Source organism: Varanus komodoensis, unplaced genomic scaffold (genome assembly GCF_004798865.1).
Source record: "Varanus komodoensis strain SLA01 unplaced genomic scaffold, ASM479886v1 scaffold8, whole genome shotgun sequence".
In the NCBI taxonomy this organism is placed as follows: domain Eukaryota; kingdom Metazoa; phylum Chordata; class Lepidosauria; order Squamata; family Varanidae; genus Varanus; species Varanus komodoensis.
In genome coordinates this window covers 30,848,844-30,866,546 of record NW_025336481.1, presented here as the reverse complement: position 1 = coordinate 30,866,546, position 17,703 = coordinate 30,848,844, and the positions used below count along the sequence as shown (strand labels likewise).

The following is a 17,703-nucleotide window of genomic DNA, read 5'->3' as shown; positions in this document are numbered from 1 at the left end:
AAAAAATAATGAAAGATTGGACATGTAGTTGCACACTCTTTGTCTTACAAATGGATTTAAAGGAATATTTAAGGTTATTTTACTTCTGAGTAAATGTGTGCAGGTTTACACTGTAAATTTAGGAGTTATAAGATAAGTGATTATATACTTGAATAAATATACAAGATTATTGAATATCTTGAACATGCAGAATATTTCCAGTGAAGTATATCAACTACAGTAGAAAAATATGCTTCAATTTTTTTCTGTGCTTATTTTCAGAATATTATTTAATTATTCTGGAAAGGAACATGAATTTGCACATGTCATATTTAAATTCCTTAACATTCAGTACATCTAAACTTTCTGTTCATCCACCTTCCATTTCTTGCCAATAGTGTTGCACTTTTCTACAATTTTGGGAAATCATGGAAATCAGACCCAGGAATAATTAAAGCCACAGAAGAACAAAAGAAAAAGGTAATGACAAACAACTATTTCTTGTTAATGGATGGTGATGATGTTCAGCTTTTATGTGAACAACCTCAAACCATTGTTTCATAAAAGCAGTCCTCATTAAGGCCCACCCAAGCAAGTTTTTACATGTTAGCAAAGGGAATATAAAAATATAGTGGAATGGCCCTGTGTAGGCAGAGGCCAAAAAGCTAGTATTCCTTGCTATTTAAGAAGCTCTGTGTCCATCCAGTGAAGTCTGAAGTGACACCTTGTCAACTATCCTCAGTGGACACAAAGGATTGGATAGGGCTTTAAAGGTGCTTACTAACTCTTTGAATTTGGTCTAAAAGCTGTGGGCCACGGAGTTCTGCAGCAGCTGTCTCTTCCAAATTAACTTCAAAGTCAGTTGCATGCAGAACTCATTGCAAGAATAAGTGCAGATAACTAAACATGGGTGACAGTTGCAAAGTCTGAGTTACAGAAAGGGGGATACAGCAAAATTAACCAACAATAACTTGAATATTGATGACACTACATTTTAGATTCTAGTGATCCATTCCAGGAGCTGCATATAGATATTTGAATAAATTGGGAAGAAGATGAAATCGTGTGATATCCCACAAGTCAGCTTCCCTGGGGCCAGAACAGCAGTGACCAAGTGAGGAACCAAGCAGGAAGACTTGAAATCACAGGAAAGCATGTACAGACAGTTCCTGGGTTATGAACACCTTGTTTACAAACTTAACGAACAAACTTCCAGAAAGCAAATAAATTTAAAGATACAAGTTTAAGGCCCACTGCAGGAAATCATCACCACCACAGAGAGAGAGGAAACGAGGCAGGGCCTCCAAAGCAGGTTTTCCTGCCCCACCCATCTGAAGTGGGACATCTCTCCCACATTTCCTTGCTGCAAAGAGGAGTCTCTGGTGAGTTTGAATGGGTAGGGGTTAGAGATATTCATGGTTTTTCCACTTTCACAAGGGTTCTGAGCCCCCAACCCCCACAAATGTGGAGGGCCGCCTGTATGCAATTCATACAAAATTTGACTTAAAGATGGATTTCCATTTTCTCAGGTCCAGAACTCATTCGTAACCCAGGGACTGCCTATAGTATTTCCATTCCTTTCAGCTGGTCAGGAACAATGTGATAGCTTATTCCTGGAGAATAAACAGGGGCACTTTCTTCTTGTCCATCTCTGGATTGAGATTTCCTTCCAGGGAAACCAAAGCAGGTGTCTGCTCAGAGGCTGCTGGAATCCAACCAATTGGGTACAGATATATGTGGAGGTGTGGCATAACCTGTAGGTCTTTGCTGCGGTTAGTGGAATTAAGTTAACATTTCTGATATAGCTGATAAATAACCCTGATATATAGCAGTTCGTATTTGTAATACTGAGATTAAAAATATTTTTTTTACTTTGTTTGATTGTGTTAACCTGACAGTGGTCAGTGACTTTTCCATCTTTCAGTTATCCACTATTGTCATGGTCTTGCTTTGACCATAGCAGCAACCAGAATCTCCTCAGAGAATTTAAAGTTGTATGGCATTTTAGCGCAATTGAAAATTTTACAGAACCTGTACTGCTTCGGGCCTGTTAGTTCTCTATTTTGGGTTATGAAAATAGGCTATAGAGAGTAACTATCAATGAGTACCATTTAATAGTAGATCAATATTGCTTCATCTTGGGTGCAGAGAACTAGATGTTTTAAAGATATTGTTACCATTATTATAGAACAAGAGCTGATTAAACAAATTTCATTTGATTTAAGCAAATTAACTTTTTCTTTGGTTATAACAGTGAAAACATGCTAAAAAACTAATCACAGCATTATAAAACCCATTAGCATTCATTTAAACACTGCAATATTTATATTTTAAACCTCAAACAACTTCATTTATTTAGATAAAAGTAAATGTAGGGAACTTGTTTTTAGAATTCATTTAAAAATAGTAAATGGGTCATTCAGGTACACTTCCTATGGAAAGCAGTTTGCTGGGTTGCTGATCTCCTTCTGAAAATTTGTATTAAACTCATCAGTCTATGTATTAAGCTAATCAGTAGTTGTTACAGAAATAGGGGTGACATGTATTAACTCAGTTCTTAAAAATTAAATGCTCTTGTTTTTGCTTTTCTGCAGACAATAGTGGAACTTGCAGAGACAGGAAGTTTGGACCTCAGTATATTCTGCAGTACCTGCTTGGTAGTATGCTTTTTTAAGCTTCTGTGTAATTAAAATGTAACCTTTAAAGTTGTATTGTTTTCAAAATGAGTGTACATTTTGAGCTTGTAAGGGCAGGTATTCTTTCAGATTATAGATGAGTCCCTGCTAACTAAGAATGCTAAGATTTCAGGTATGTGAATGGCATACTCACTGTGGACAGAAAAGTAGTGTGTAAACTGCTGTTGAGATGGATCCAGAAGAAAGCAGGGTATCAAGATTTCTTAGCTGGGTTCTCATCCCACCTCAGCTAGGACTCTGTATTCCTGTGAGCTCTTCTGGAAATAAGTTCAGCAGGATTTGAATATAACTCTGAAATAAAATATTTGCTAGGTGTTGCAGCCATAGTAGTTCTCTAATTCAGTATACAAATTCTAACTACTTACTTTGGCAGACCAAGAAAGAAAGAAAGGAACTTGTTTTGTTGGTGGGGGCGGGGGGGGCGACTCTAACCTGCAGCCAAATCTGAAGTGTGGAGATTCCCTTCATGGCCTCTGTGAACTTGGAAACCCCCCACCCAGTTTTGTCTCCTTTGCTCTTCCCAGGTTTGTTCTGCCTTGTCTCCCATTCTGAGCTTTTAAAGGCAGACTGAAATCACCCCTGCCCTCATTTGTTGATGAGTTTACAGGGTTGCCTGAAGTGCAAGACTATTTTTGTTTAAAAATGTTATTATGTAAAGTATTTTTATTTTGCTCCCCAGCTGACTTATATACAGTCAGTAAAATAAGATATTCATTGCCCATCCATGTACCTGGACTCAGTTGCTGTCGTCTCTGCTTCTAAGTAAATAAATATTCTGCTTCTCCTAGCTGTACTACATTGTTTAAGGATCACGGGTAGCAAAGATAGAAAATGGATCAGAACTTACTAGTAGATTCCTTCTGGTAGATTTCTGGGTGATTTGCAATAGATTGATAAGGGGTCCTGATTCTCAGTTGAATAATAATAGTGGTAGTGGTAGTTGTATTAATAGTTTTCCCTGACTCCAATTAGATTGCTGAAAAAGAATACTTGAAAAGCCCAAAGTGGATTCTGTGTGAAAGTATTTGTGAATTTGATTCTTCTGTCAGTCACAAATTTGTGAGCTGACGTATATTCTGTTTGTTAAATCCTAGTACATCATTTATACCCAACTGAGCAGCTCTTTTGCACCAGGCTCCAGCTCAGGGATCTCATTAAAAAAAAGTAGCTCACATAAACCTGAAGTCTATTCCTGCTGTTGTATGGTACTGCCACCAAAATATCATCTACTCTCACCATTCATTCTTTCCCACAACCTTATATTCCTTTATTCTATTCAGATCATAGCCATCTAATGTACTTACATCACTTCTATAATAATGTACAACAGCTTTCACACTGAGTGCCAAATTAATATTAAGTGTTAAAAATAATACTGGGCTACATCGTAACTTATTTTAGTGTGGTCCTGTTTCTTCAACCCTTGCTTTTAGAAAGACGGAACACTCACATTTTTATGTACTGTTTTGTTCGGACTGTATATGCTTGTTCAGTATACTTGCTCAGACATCAACTTTGTATAAAATAACTTGTTTCCCCTCTTAGCTGATAGGGTTTCTATGTCTACATATTCATAATCATCACTGTCTAAAGTTGGTAATATAGGCAAAATCAGGTAAATTTTTTGGCTTGACTAAAAGTTGAATGTGCTTTATATATCACAGTAAATTCTCAAAATGTACAGGAATTATGTTGGTGGAATAAGTAATGAATATTCCAAAATCAAAATTGTGTTCTGACATGTTTTGATGAGATATTTTAATTTATAATTTATTTATTTATTTATTATTAAAACATTAATACTTGTAATTGTTCAGTGTTTCCCTTACAACATATGAATTATTATGTATTCAGTCATGGGTAAATTGTAGAACTATAATTAAAATTATCTATAAGCATTATTTATTTGCCACTTATAATTTATTTTTCCTCATTAATAAAGTATAGTTACTTTCATCTCTAAATCTAAGATATGTTTTTGTTTACATGAGAGAATGGTGGAAGATTCTAGTTCATGGTTAAAAGTAGAGATTTCTTGTCTTTGCCATTAACTGTGTCATTAAGAACCTTTGGCAGCTGTATGTTCAGTACTTACGTTGCATTTTATCCATAACTCTCTAAGGGTTATGGGTGTTTGTTACAAATGCAACACAAGGGAATTTTAAAGTAATAAACTTTGCCTTGGCTGGGAACTGTACAGCGAAGACAGGATTAAAATGTGGGGGAGTTCTTCAAGTATCACCCCCTGTATATATGAGAAGTACAAAGAGAAGCTGTAGCAACAATGTATTCAAAACTTCACATATCTGTAAAGCTTTGTTACATTATATGCATATTAAAATCTGTTGAACAGATACGGAAACCAGTGAGGTCCAAACATTGTGGCGTATGCAATCGATGTATAGCCAAATTTGATCACCACTGTCCGTGGGTTGGTAACTGTGTAGGTAAGTACTATATAAAGGCAGAAAGTTCACTGTGTTATAACTGTATAAACCAAATGTATGTATGTATTTCATTTTTACACTGACCAGTAGCTGAGGCTCTTTGGGCAGTTGACAGAAGTTAAAAACACACAACCAGAACAAAAGAGGAAAAAAATTAACATAAGACAATAAAATCACAGCAATTGCAACGCAATCCACATGGAGGTATAGCAGCAGTACAGGGTAAAATACAATATTAAAAATACAGTTTAAAAGTTAACTATTAAAATACTGTGAAAATAAGATTTTCACCTGGCATCATAAAGAATACAGAGTAGGTGCCAGGTGCGCCTCTTTCGGGAGCTCATTCCACAACTGGGGTGCCGCAGCCGAAAAGGCTTTTCTCCTGATAACCACCTTCCTTACTTCCTTTGGAATGGGAACCTGGAGGAAGACCCCTGAAGATGACATTAGGGTCTAGGTAGGTACATAGGGATGAGCTGTTCCTTCAAATAACCTGGCCCCAATTTGTTTAGGCCTTTGAATGTTAATACTAGTACTTTGAATTGGGCCCGGACTTCAACTGGCAGCCAGTGCAACTAGAAGACTTGTGTAATAGGTTCTTGTAGGTCAGTATAATTTTTTTAAGCACAGCATTGTTCCTTAGATTTCCTGTATTCACATAGTGCTCAGTCCAAGATGATGCCCACAATATGTTTTCATTAAAGCATAGAAATAGCTTGAATTCAGCCAACCAGTTGCTTATGGAAGTTTGTGTGCACAGTTCTGTTATTGTAAACTGATTGCATGATGGGAAATGGATGGAGCAGTTCATACACACATACTACTTTGCCAGCAACAGCTATTGCAGGAGCTCAGATGTACTTGAAAGACGTGGCACTAGGAGTAAGGTCAATTCATATGATACTCAAAAGGCCACTGTAGTGAAGCCAGTGTACATGGGCCATCACTCTGTGTTCTTACAGCTGTACAAGAAAACTTGTTATCAGTGCTATGTTTTTAATTACTCCCAGCTGAGAATCTTGAGAAGCAGTTTTATCCTTTGCATACGCAATTGTCCTTCAGTAATATTTGGCCAATATATTCTATTTAAACAGGATAAATAATGACTCCATTACTTCAAATGTTCAGTAAGATTAAACAGTCAGGAGTTTCATTACCCCTACAGTCCCTTGTGCCCTCCCCATCTGCTCTGGAGAGTCACAGACCCTCTGGAACAGGGCAGGATATGAATGTGGGGGAGCATCTCCCCTGCTTCTCACAGCTGAAGTATCGTGAGTTGGGTAGTGCTCATGACGACAGGGGGGAGTGCTGGATCCAGCCCATAGTATCTAAGCTTTGTGTTTGAGACATTGCCAACTAGAAAAGTTGTATTGCATTGCCCCTTATAGATAATCTTAACATGCCTTTTATGTATAGGGGAAGGTGATTTCATTTTGGATGGGGAAATGGTTTATTTTTTATATTTATACTAACTTTTCCATACATTTTCTTCAGTTCTTGCATACTGCTTTCTTTTCCCAGGTGAGGTTTGTGATTTATTTGCAAAGCATGTGACAAATGGCTGTCCAGTTGAAACAATACTCTTCTGGTATTTTGGCAGGAAAGCTATGCTTAATGTATTACCAGAAGTACATTCTCTGGTGCCTTGTTAAAATGACATTAAAACTGAAGACCTTTATTTCAGTCCTTCTTTCTTCTCAGGAGCAGGCAATCATCGATATTTCATGGGATATCTATTCTTTTTACTCTTCATGATTTGCTGGATGATATATGGATGTATCTCTTGTGAGTAGTTTACTGAATCATTTTCCAAATGCCTAGTTTAACTCCTAGTATGTCCTTAGTCTGCATGGATTTAACATTATCTTTCTTCTTTGTGCTGATGCTAAACTATACATTGATCATTGCTGCAATATGCTTTTGTATATCTCATTTCTCAAACATTTCTCATCATTTGCTATATATTTTGCTATGCTATGTATCTCTGAATTCTTCAAAGGAAAATGGTGTTGCACAAGTTTTCTTTCTAAGTACTAGAAGGCGAGTAGTAAGAAGTTCAGGTAGCATTTTATAATCTCATGATGTATTTTTAATTGCAGACTGGGGAATTCACTGTCACACTACTTACACAACAGATGGGTTTTGGACATATATTACACAAATAGCTACCTGTTCACCTTGGATGTTCTGGATGTTTCTGAACAGTGTGTTTCATTTCATGTGGGTAGCTGTGCTGCTAATGTGTCAGATGTATCAGGTAGGAAAAAAGTATTTAATATTCCCACACATGTATTCTTCTATTGCATATATGAAGCACATATGAAGCGTTCCATGTCACAGACGTTTGTGTGTACTTATCCCACCCCCATGCCCCCCAGCCATTTGTTTCTTTCATGCAAAGCATCATACTTGAAATGAGCTTATTTCCTTAAATCTGTAAATTTGAAACTAGCATTGTAGAATTTAGTTGGTTTTAGTACAGACAGTGATTTAAAAAATATAAATGGCTAGTTCCAAATTTTTTTCATGCATCTTTTATCATAAGTGATGAGAGGCAGAAACGCACAAGAGGATAGAAAAGACAGAGTTAAGCACATATTGGATGCAGCTGTTCCACTGGCAGAAGCCTTGCAGTTCTGAAACACAATCAAGATATTACGCAGTCAGTAAACCCTTTACCCAGCAAGTAAACGGACAAGTTCTTACTGAGGAAATTGGTTTAAAATGCTGATAATGTTTTGGAAGTCTGTTTCCAGAGTTTTCTGTTTGTCTTGTTAATAAGGAGATCAGTAATAAATGGAGGCCCATTTAAGAGATGTTTCTATTTGTATTAGCATAGCAGATTAATAGGCACAGTCATATACCACAGAACTGTGTCTTCATTTTGGGGTTTAGGTAGATACCTCTAAAAAAACAAAGTAGAACTCTGTGTGGTAGCATTAGGATACTGTGCTTTGGGCAGTGTTAGTAATACTGATGTACTCTTAGGAAGAACCACTAGTAAATGGGAACAAGTAGCAACACTCATTTTCAAATCAGAAGCACTCATAGAAGAAAGCTGTGCTGAGTTGCACTGTCTTTTTCTGGGGCTGTTTTTGGAATTGATTATTTCTGTTGTGCACACAATTAGTTCTGCTTATGCAAGAGATCCAGTGGAGTTGCACTGATTGTACAGGATACTACTGATCAATCAGATAGCATAGGCTAATTTAAGGATATATTAAATTTTTATTTGTAGGCCCATAGTTACTGATTCATTGTGTTACACAATGAATCTGATCTTGACTTATATCTCTTCTACCGATTTGACTCTAATGTATTGAAGAGCTCTTTTGGATGTAAATGACATATTACCACAGCCAATTCAGAACAGTGATCCCATTCTTTTAACCTGTTTCTCATAAGTGCTAAACTATCTTGTGAAAATGCATTTTTCAAGTGGTAAGCAAAATATTTAGAGCCTTTATTCTGAATGAATTCATACAGTAGAACTTCAAAGATTCTAATTCTGGTTTATTCATTTTCACTAGATTTCTTGTTTAGGAATTACTACAAATGAAAGGATGAATGCAAGACGATACAAGCACTTTAAAGTTACGACAACATCTATTGAAAGTCCATTTAAGTAAGTAATAAAGATATTACTTTAAGATGTGGCTGGGACCATTCCCCCTCTTACTGAGGTGTTCACAGTCTCTAGGACCCAGGGACACCCCTTCCTTACCTTGAGTGACTAGCCAAGATGGGCAAGGGTCCAGCATACAGGTAGTAGGCCAAACCAGTCTTAAGTAATTTGTCCACATCCTTTGACCTCAACAACTGATATTCATCTAATAATCTCATACCAGATGGTGCACTGAACACCTCAGTCATAGACATTGCATCAGCCATGGAGTCCATCTCCCGATGGATCCGAGTGACATTCTACCCAGCCTGCACATAAGATAAACAGTTCGTGAAACAAACCACAGTGCACCTGACAGATGATTGGGCTCACTGTGGGTTGTCGCCCTGCAGCCTTTTTCCCTTTTATTTTTTCCATGGATATCTCAGGGGGCTTGATGAAAAACTTGTTTTTTCTTCCTGTACCAACCATGACTCCTAAGGATGCCATTACTCCCTTTCTTGCCACTTGGAAATAGCTTTTCATGATCTCTAAAATGACAGCCAATGGCTGCCAATGGCTGGATTGTCACTGGCTTTGTGTGTGCATGATTGCCCGTGCCTGGAATTTTTCCACTTAAGAAACCTTTTGAGTTTATTTTGGAAGATCCTGCATATCTCCTTGTCAAAACACCCCCATTAGCCATGTCAAAACCCCCATTTTAAAAGGTAGTCTGAATTTTGACAGCTGTCAAAACTCCATGCTCCCATAAATTGGGTGGATTGCACTTTTCTGTGCATCAAGAGTCTTGGGAAAGATGAAGGACACCAAGGATAGTCAGCTCAAACCAAAAACAGTAGACGATCTTGACAGGAAGTGGGTAAGTGACAACTAAGATCTCCTTGTGGCTTTGCTTTGTACTTGACAGCTTGCAGTTTGACAGCTGCTCCATGAGAGGCAAAGCAACAAAATAACCTACTTTCCCGCTTTGCTCATTTTGTAATGTGAGTTCCATCAGAACCAGCGATTTCACTGTTACTAGCAAATAATACTTGGCATTGATAGCATGTTACATATTTTTCAGTCTCATCAGTCCTTCCAGAAAGCCTATTTAGTAGTATTATCACCATTAGAAGGGGATAGCATGAGAAAGGGTAGCTTACCTAAACCACCTAGTAAGAAATTAGAATCATGGGGGGGGGGGCAGGGGTGATAGTTCACATGCCACTAAACCACATTAGCCCCCAATAGTAATTTTTTCCTCTAGGTATCAGTTACGTTGTTAGTACCAACAGCACAATAATTAATGTCTCTGGAAATCATCCACATAATCAATGTGAACTAGTTAAACTAAACTTCATTATGACTTTATGTAACGTTGTTTTTGTTTATTTTTAGCCATGGATGTATAAGAAATATTATAGACTTCTTTGAATTCAGATGCTGTGGTCTTTTTCGCCCTGTTATTGTGGACTGGACCAGGCAGTATACAATAGAGTATGACCAAACATCGGGAAGTGGCTACCAGCTAGTGTAACATCCAGCTCCAGCCTGTGAGCATATCATATCTGAGTGGTGCCTGAAAATTAGTTTCTTTTGAATCCACATCCCTCGAACAGTAGCATGCTATGAATAGAGCTAACAGTGAATCTGATGGTACCTTATCTACATCGGGTTTATTAATGGATGTAAACAAAAAAGAAAGAAAAAGGACAGAATAAACTGCCAATCTTGATAATGAAGAAGAAGATGAAAAAGGGATTTTAACTGTTCTTACCATGGGAGTTATTCACAAAGACATATTCACACCGTTTTTTCCTTTTACCTGCTTTCACAATGGAGCTTGAGATTGTTAAAATACCAACATACTAAAAGTCATGCTGTGCTTAATGTTCAACATTTACTCCAGATTTGAACAATTTCATTGGAATTAAAGTCAAATTTTACAAAGCAGTCAAACTTTGAGGTCACTGTATTATATTTACTGTGAAGAAACTTTTGTATAGATTTGCTGTAGTATTATGTGCATTGAAAAAACGTGCACCAAATACTCTTGAAAAATCATGTGGTTTTATTTGGGATCCACTACAATTATGAAGTTGCTAAAGTAGGACACAGAAGGATGTTGGCCACAAAACTGTTATCTAAATGTAATGGCTGTTGGCTGTCAGGGTTGTCTTGTTTCTGATACAATGAATTAATTGTAATAAACTGTGTGAAGTTGTACATTCTGGGGAGGGGGGAAGTTCCACAAAGCAAGTACAGCTCTTCTATCCAGTATAAAGCCCCACTTAAATGCATGATTATACTTTAAAAATCAGACCACACAATAAAATAATAGCATAATAGTCTGCTAAAAGTAAAGAAAAAAATGTAATATATGCAGTCAGTAAAATTCCGGTACTTACATAATGTGAACCATTGTGCATGATATATTCTACGGTTGTCTGAGAGTTGAAAACTTAACAAGAAGTCACATAGGTAGAACCAAAGATGAAAAGGCAAACTCTCAATATTAGGAGGAAAGAATATGACTGTAATTAAATTAGATGCAGTGGTAGGAGAAGCAAAAACGGATTAAAGCTTAATGGTTTTAAAACATTAAATGATGGAATTTAACTAAAAGCAAGTTATAATTTCTTTATAGCACATGAAAGTGAAATATGTGAGACGGTGAAGGGGAAAACACCCTTAACTTTTCTTTGTCTCAAGTTATCAAGCCTAGATCTGTTTGGAAGGTAAGGAGAGTGGTTGTGAAGTTGCATTCCTGAAGAGCTTTTTGTTGCTGAATGTGATGCACTGATTTTCAGTTATGGCATTTTTATATATTTCTTATGAATTCTTCACTGCTTCCTTAACTATTGTTTACAGAGAGACTTGAAATCTGTTTCGTTCTCTTTTAAGTGCTGTAGCAACATAGTGGTTCAAGAATCCTGTGAGGGGGATTTGGGGAGGGGAACCTTAATACAGATGATAGAGACCAGTGTAAAGAATGTGTATCTGTATATAAATAATTTATCAAATAGTTTTTCTTGTTGTGTGTGCGTGCGCGTGTGTGTGTGTGTGTGTGTGTGTGTTAGTATATTTGAAAGCTGCTCATTTCATTTTATCCAACCAAAAATGTAGGAAGATATTTAATATGGGCTGTTTGATAATGATCAATTTTGCTGTTCATAGGCACTGTACCTGCAACTTCACTGCATGTTTGATGCTTGGCAAAACTAGCGTTTCCTGTAATATGCAGATTACAGGTATTAAAGCAATCTAGTGGTATTCCCGCCCCTTGCCTTAGTAAGAGAAGCAGTGAAATTGTAAATAGTTGATGTTCAGTATTTGCAAGTAGACATTTTTTCCTCTCGCTGTATCTTTGATCACGGGTGTGCATAGTTTGCAAGTACCAGATATCAGGATTTACAGAAGGGCAACATTAGTCTAGAATGTTAAATACTGGAAAAATTAAAGCCTATCTTTGACACTATCTGTGAGGGGAAGAGAATGGAGTTGGATGCAGTGGAGGCAAAAAGCCTATGCCACTTTGACGTATACCATTTAAAAATATAAAAAGAATATATTATTCTTATACCATTGTTTGTAATTTTAATTTTGAAGCTGAAGGAGTTTGGACAACACCTTTTATTATTTTAACATTAACAGCCCAATCCTAAATAGGCTTACCTAGAAGTAAGTCCCACTTTTTTCAGTGAGGGTTACTTGTTAGTAAGGGTATTTAGGATTACTTAGTATTGCAGCCTCGGTGTAGTTGAATCCCTTTTGGGGAAACTGTAGTTCTGCAGAAACACTTATTTGATGTTAAATGCCCTGATTTGATGGGCTTATTTGATGTTAATTTTTTTTATAAATACATTTCATAGCTCAGAAAAATCTGTGTCACATGCATTTGCATTATTTCCAGTAATGTATATCATATGGAGTCTTTGTGCAAATAATTGTAAATTGTGTCCTTGATAACAAAAAGTAAATCTTCAGTTGAGCCAAAAGACGTGGTGTAAATTTTGTTTGAATGCACACTGCAAAACTGGCGAAGAGAAAATAGCATAGTGAAGTTAAAATCATCCAGAGGAAAGTTCTATATTTGAGGCATGTAGAATACTTCTAATGTCAGAAATACTAAGATGTATATTCTGAAATTGGAATGGGGTGGGCAAAATCTATGCAGCATTCTTTTTTTCTGCGAAGAATTCTCCTAAATGTATCGCAGCACAACACAGCACACTGTATGGCTGTATGCAACCAATCCAAATAGATTAGAAGTTCAACCATCATTATTCTGATACAGAAGAAGTAAATAAAAAAATTGTACCTGCCCTAGATAAACTTTTTTTGCAGGTTTTAGGTTTCCCAGTACCCCCTCCAATCAAGCTTTTGTTTTTAACAGTTAATATGCATAAAAGCGCATCACTGTTTTAAACAGAGTATTTTTATTTTTATTTTATCTTATTTATAATTGTGCCAAGTATTATTTTACTACTGTCAAGTTATTGATGTATTACATTGTGAACAAAATCAGTAAAATGTTTAATAAAATAGCTCTCCTTACATAAATTAAACCTGTCAATTTTGTAAGTTATTAATCAAATAAATACTTGTCTCCTAGATGCTAGTGTTTGTCTTAACTTCTGCAGTTATTTTGCTCATTCACCCTAATCACTGTTCAGTGTCCCAAAGCACAGGAGCACTCTCATTAAGAAGTAAGAATGGGGCTTTTAATGTAAGAATGGGGCCATTTTAAGATGTCCTTCCCACTTGTTCCCAGGATCTAATTTGTCATCTTGCCTTAGTAAATGGACATCAGGCTTTGGTTCTTCCCTGACTAGCCAAATAGATCTGCTTTTATTTGCAAGTGCCAGGAGCAGGACTGGGAACAAGTTGCACTTGCAGTGATCCCAAGAGAACCTTGTGGTTGAGTTCCTGCCCATCTACTCACACAGACACATATTCATTCATTCCGTCTCAGCTTTCTTGATGTCCAAGATGTAGGAAGGGTTTAATAGTCATTCTTGTAAAGAGTCTGTCTTGCGATAAAAAGCAGTGGACATTACTAAATGCCTGCATCCAAATACTCTCTGGAGCATGCAGTAATATGGCTTATATGTGTCTTGGTAAATAGAGTGGTATAATTCTTTCCATCTCCATTATGAATTCACTTCTCCAAATGTATTCCAAAGCACTTCTGGATTCCGTATGTGTCAACAAAGCCACTTTCAAAGGCTTCTCTGATCCTGCTTGAGTGTGTTGGGCCTTTTCCAATATAACTAGAATTGTGTGGGAATGAACACCTCCGCATGAGGGGGTGGAAACAGCTGCTGCAACTTGGATGATCACAGCTGCCTGAAAATGGCTGCATGGCTGGGCATATTGAAAAGACCTGGCATAAAGGCACTGATTCATACAACCTGCATCTTCACATTATCCTAGTTGGGATAGGAGCCTTTTAGTGCTTTGCAGACAATTGCATAGGGTCCAAGAAGCAAGTCCATTTTCTAGGAGTTCACCACATGCTAGTGCTCACTTCAAATATTCATAACATGCCTGTGCGCACCAGTTGCTGGGGAAGATGGAGGGAGGGTGCTGTTGCATGCATGGCCTGCTTGCGGGATTCCATGGACAGCTGGTTGGCCACTGTAAACAGATGCTTGACTGGATAGGCCCTTGCTCTGATCCAGCAGGGCTCTTATGGTGTGCTTAACATGCCTCTGACTTAAGTGGTTTGTATGAAAGACACCTTGGCATTAGTATTGGAGCAGTAAAATTCCACGGAACATTGTATCTGCTTGTAGGGAAGTGTGTCCCTATACTTTAGTGTATTGAAGGAATAATTTAATATTCGTTGTAACAGCTTCTAGCTTATGGGCTTCTTTTTCCATATGCTTTCTGAAACTTAGCAATCCGCACACATGCACATTTTTGGTTTTGCGTGAATTACATAACCCAAATAAGAGTGAGTTGTACTAAAAAATGAATGTACATGTGGTGACAAGCAAGTGAATACTGCACCCATATCTCAAGGAACAGATCTGTACCAGGCTGTGGCAGTCTTTAGTTTGGCAATAACCTTCTCTTGGTTGTCAGGACTTCCAGCAAAAATAACACAAGTAGGAAGGCCTTCCCCTTGGCTTCTCAACCAGCTTTGTCTGGCCTGCAAGCAGTAGGTTTCTGGAATGGCTTGTATTTGAGGTGATCCAACATTATTTGAATTTTACCTCAGATTATTTCCTGGCCTGAAAGCCTAAGGAAAAAGATATTGTTGAGGGCAGACAACTTTGCTGGTGCAGCTGCTGGGCTTGGGTTCTCCCCAGGTTTGTTGGCAAGATTTGAAAGTGCTCTGGGCAAAGTCCCTTCAGTTCCCAAACCAGTAAGTCTGACAGGCAGGGGGGTCATTTTTGGTTTACATTTTTACTAGTGTGGTGTACCATGAAGTGGTACCAGCCAAGGCTACACACATCTGACATCTTTGCCTAATAAGAATGAGGTGCAACCCAGTGGCCTGTTGGAGAAATGAAGGTGATGGATAGCTGCGGTTTCAACTGGTACTTTGCAGCATGTCTTTCACTCTAGTAAAAAAGAAAGGATGCTAGGAACTGACAGGAATGAGTCTGAAGGCGCTATCAAGGGAAAGGAAATCAGACTGCATATTTACTTGTTTCAGAAGGGCTTCACTTCCTTCTTGTTCATGATCTACTAGAAATTTACAGGTAACAGATAATTTCAGCACTTATGGGCTTCTAAGAATATAGCTAATTTTATAATGATCAAAGGTATATTACTGATGTACCTATTGGTACTATCTGGCCATGTGTAAAAAAACTTAAGGACTGCTTTTTGGAATTACATTTGCAATCTCATTGTTAAAAGTCGCTTCTGCACCACAAAGGGGAGCATGCTTAGAACAGACCACTATGAAAACATTTAGGGATTATGATTTTATGAGGGACTAATTATGGTTAATTTCAGCTTGTACCTGATACAGTGTTCAGGCCTTTTAAAATTTGATTTCAGTTGTAAGAACTGCAAGACATTGTGAATTTGAGTCTAGTCATATGATTATCACAAAACTTTATAGCGTTTAGAACTGTTAAAATGCCAAATTTATGTTCACCTAGCTTGTTTCTTAATTGCAATAAAAGACCTCCACTGAACTGAATAACAACACCCTGATTTAGGGTTCCTTGTAATAATTCTGTTCACCAAACTGACTTTGAAAGGAGAAATACTGTTATTTAGTTGGCAGGCAAACCATTTATTGCCGAGACATGCATACTTCCTACATCTGTTTCATCTGTAATTTAATGACATCATGCCCCACAGACTTGGAACACAGTTCAGTTCAGAATGATCTACATGATTTACATAAGCAGACCGGGAAAACTCCAGTGATTAACCAGAGCTATACAGCAGCTTTGTGGCAAATAAAATGCATATTACCCAAGATTATACTATAAGAATATTGCCAATAATTTTCCATGAGTTTATAAGCCTCTAATGTGTCCTACAAAGGAACAGCAAGACAGGAAAAGGCTATCAATCCAAAGATGAATTGCCACAAACAAAAAGTTGTCCTTGAATTTGGTTGCTTCAGTGCAAATACCATACAGAATAACAACATGGAACACTGCAGGATCTCTTTATCTGGGAGCAAGGAATGGCTAGAACAAGGTGGCTTCAAGGGCTCAGTGTTAACAGAGTAAGGCTGAAAGAAAATTAGTTTTGAGGGGTTTGTAGACTGGGTGTACATGTGCCAGTGTTTGTGCTGCTGTAACCTATGGAGAGCATTTTAAGTAAAAATATTTTCTATAGACTTTTTAGCCATTGTTGCTTGAACTGCCTTATCCACAGCCACCACCTGCAGGATGATCGACTGGACAGGCAATGAGTGAAGATAGCCAAGTATATAGTGCGATGGTCATGGCAGTCCATCTTCAGAGCTGCATGCTTTCTAAATGGCTGATAGACAATCATAATTTTGCCCCATAAGAGTTGTGTATTAACACTTCAAGCTCTTCATGATCAGGTAGTAAGGTTTTGGAGACTTCCTGCAATGTACACCAGTCATTCACATGTTCATGACAAGCCTTACACTTGTAAGGGATGGATTCTGCAGTAACTTGACCTTTTCTGTCCCCCGTTTCCATGCCATTCTACCTTGTTCAGAGGAGTAATGCTCTTCTGGAGAGGATTTTCAGGAGCATGGATTGGTAAGAAACTTTTTCCATTGTCTTAGGCTCAGTGCCATAGCAATTTCCCCAGCCCCCTAAGGCAGGATTTATAATGGCCAGAATGGAGGTCTAAAGATAGATAGTAAATTCATGATTACTTTATATATACACAAACTGTCTCTTTGATATGATCGGAAGTAATCTTGGCATTGTTGCCTCTGTGAACACTCATAAGCTACAAAGACTTAAGGATGTATTCAATTAGAGCAAGCCAGAGATGCTAAGGTAGAACTTTTCAGAATAAGCACATAAATTGGTTGCAAAGATAGTTCTTTTGCTGGCTGCCTATTTCTACAAAAAGAAAGGATAACTCGTTTGCGTTATGCACATGGTAACAGAGTGAGGCTAGAGGACAACATATGACATCTTCAGCAAGCTCCACTAACAATCTAAAAGCAGAATGGAGGCTGATCTAGGAATGAGAACAGCGGACAATAATTGAGAGACTATGAATCAAATGTTCAATTTAATCTCAGTAAAAATGAAAGTCCAAATTAAAGCTTATGTAGGTTGTACCTTGACAGACCGCATTAAACAGGTAACACCCTCTCCCCATTGTGCTAGAGGGTGTGTGACAAATGTAGAACACTAATCTGTTTGAACTGCAGCCAATCTTGGAAACTAGCAGCATCTCCCAACAATTACTTACCGATCCCAATAATTAACAATGCATGCAGTAATATAAAGAACTTTTATGTATAAGAATTCATCTAAATGGTTGGTTACTACCAGAATTGAGG

General features: G+C 37.6%; 1 protein-coding gene across 3 annotated transcripts in view; it reads left to right on the top strand.

The window, feature by feature from the left end:
• Positions 1–13,345, top strand: part of ZDHHC17 (zinc finger DHHC-type palmitoyltransferase 17) — a 50,628-nt gene extending 37,283 nt beyond the window's left edge. The window contains exons 11-17 of one of the 3 annotated variants that reach the window (XM_044455283.1): positions 378–459; positions 2,574–2,636; positions 5,029–5,122; positions 6,827–6,910; positions 7,225–7,382; positions 8,656–8,750; positions 10,128–13,345. In XM_044455283.1, coding sequence (XP_044311218.1) covers positions 378–459; positions 2,574–2,636; positions 5,029–5,122; positions 6,827–6,910; positions 7,225–7,382; positions 8,656–8,750; positions 10,128–10,266 — 715 coding nt within the window. In that variant the 3' untranslated portion in view covers positions 10,267–13,345. Of the gene's footprint in view, positions 1–334; positions 460–2,573; positions 2,637–5,028; positions 5,123–6,826; positions 6,911–7,224; positions 7,383–8,655; positions 8,751–10,127 lie in introns of all 3 variants that reach the window. The other 2 variants (XM_044455284.1, XM_044455282.1) reach the window with 2 other exon arrangements.
• The last annotated feature ends 4,358 nt before the right edge of the window (positions 13,346–17,703 follow it).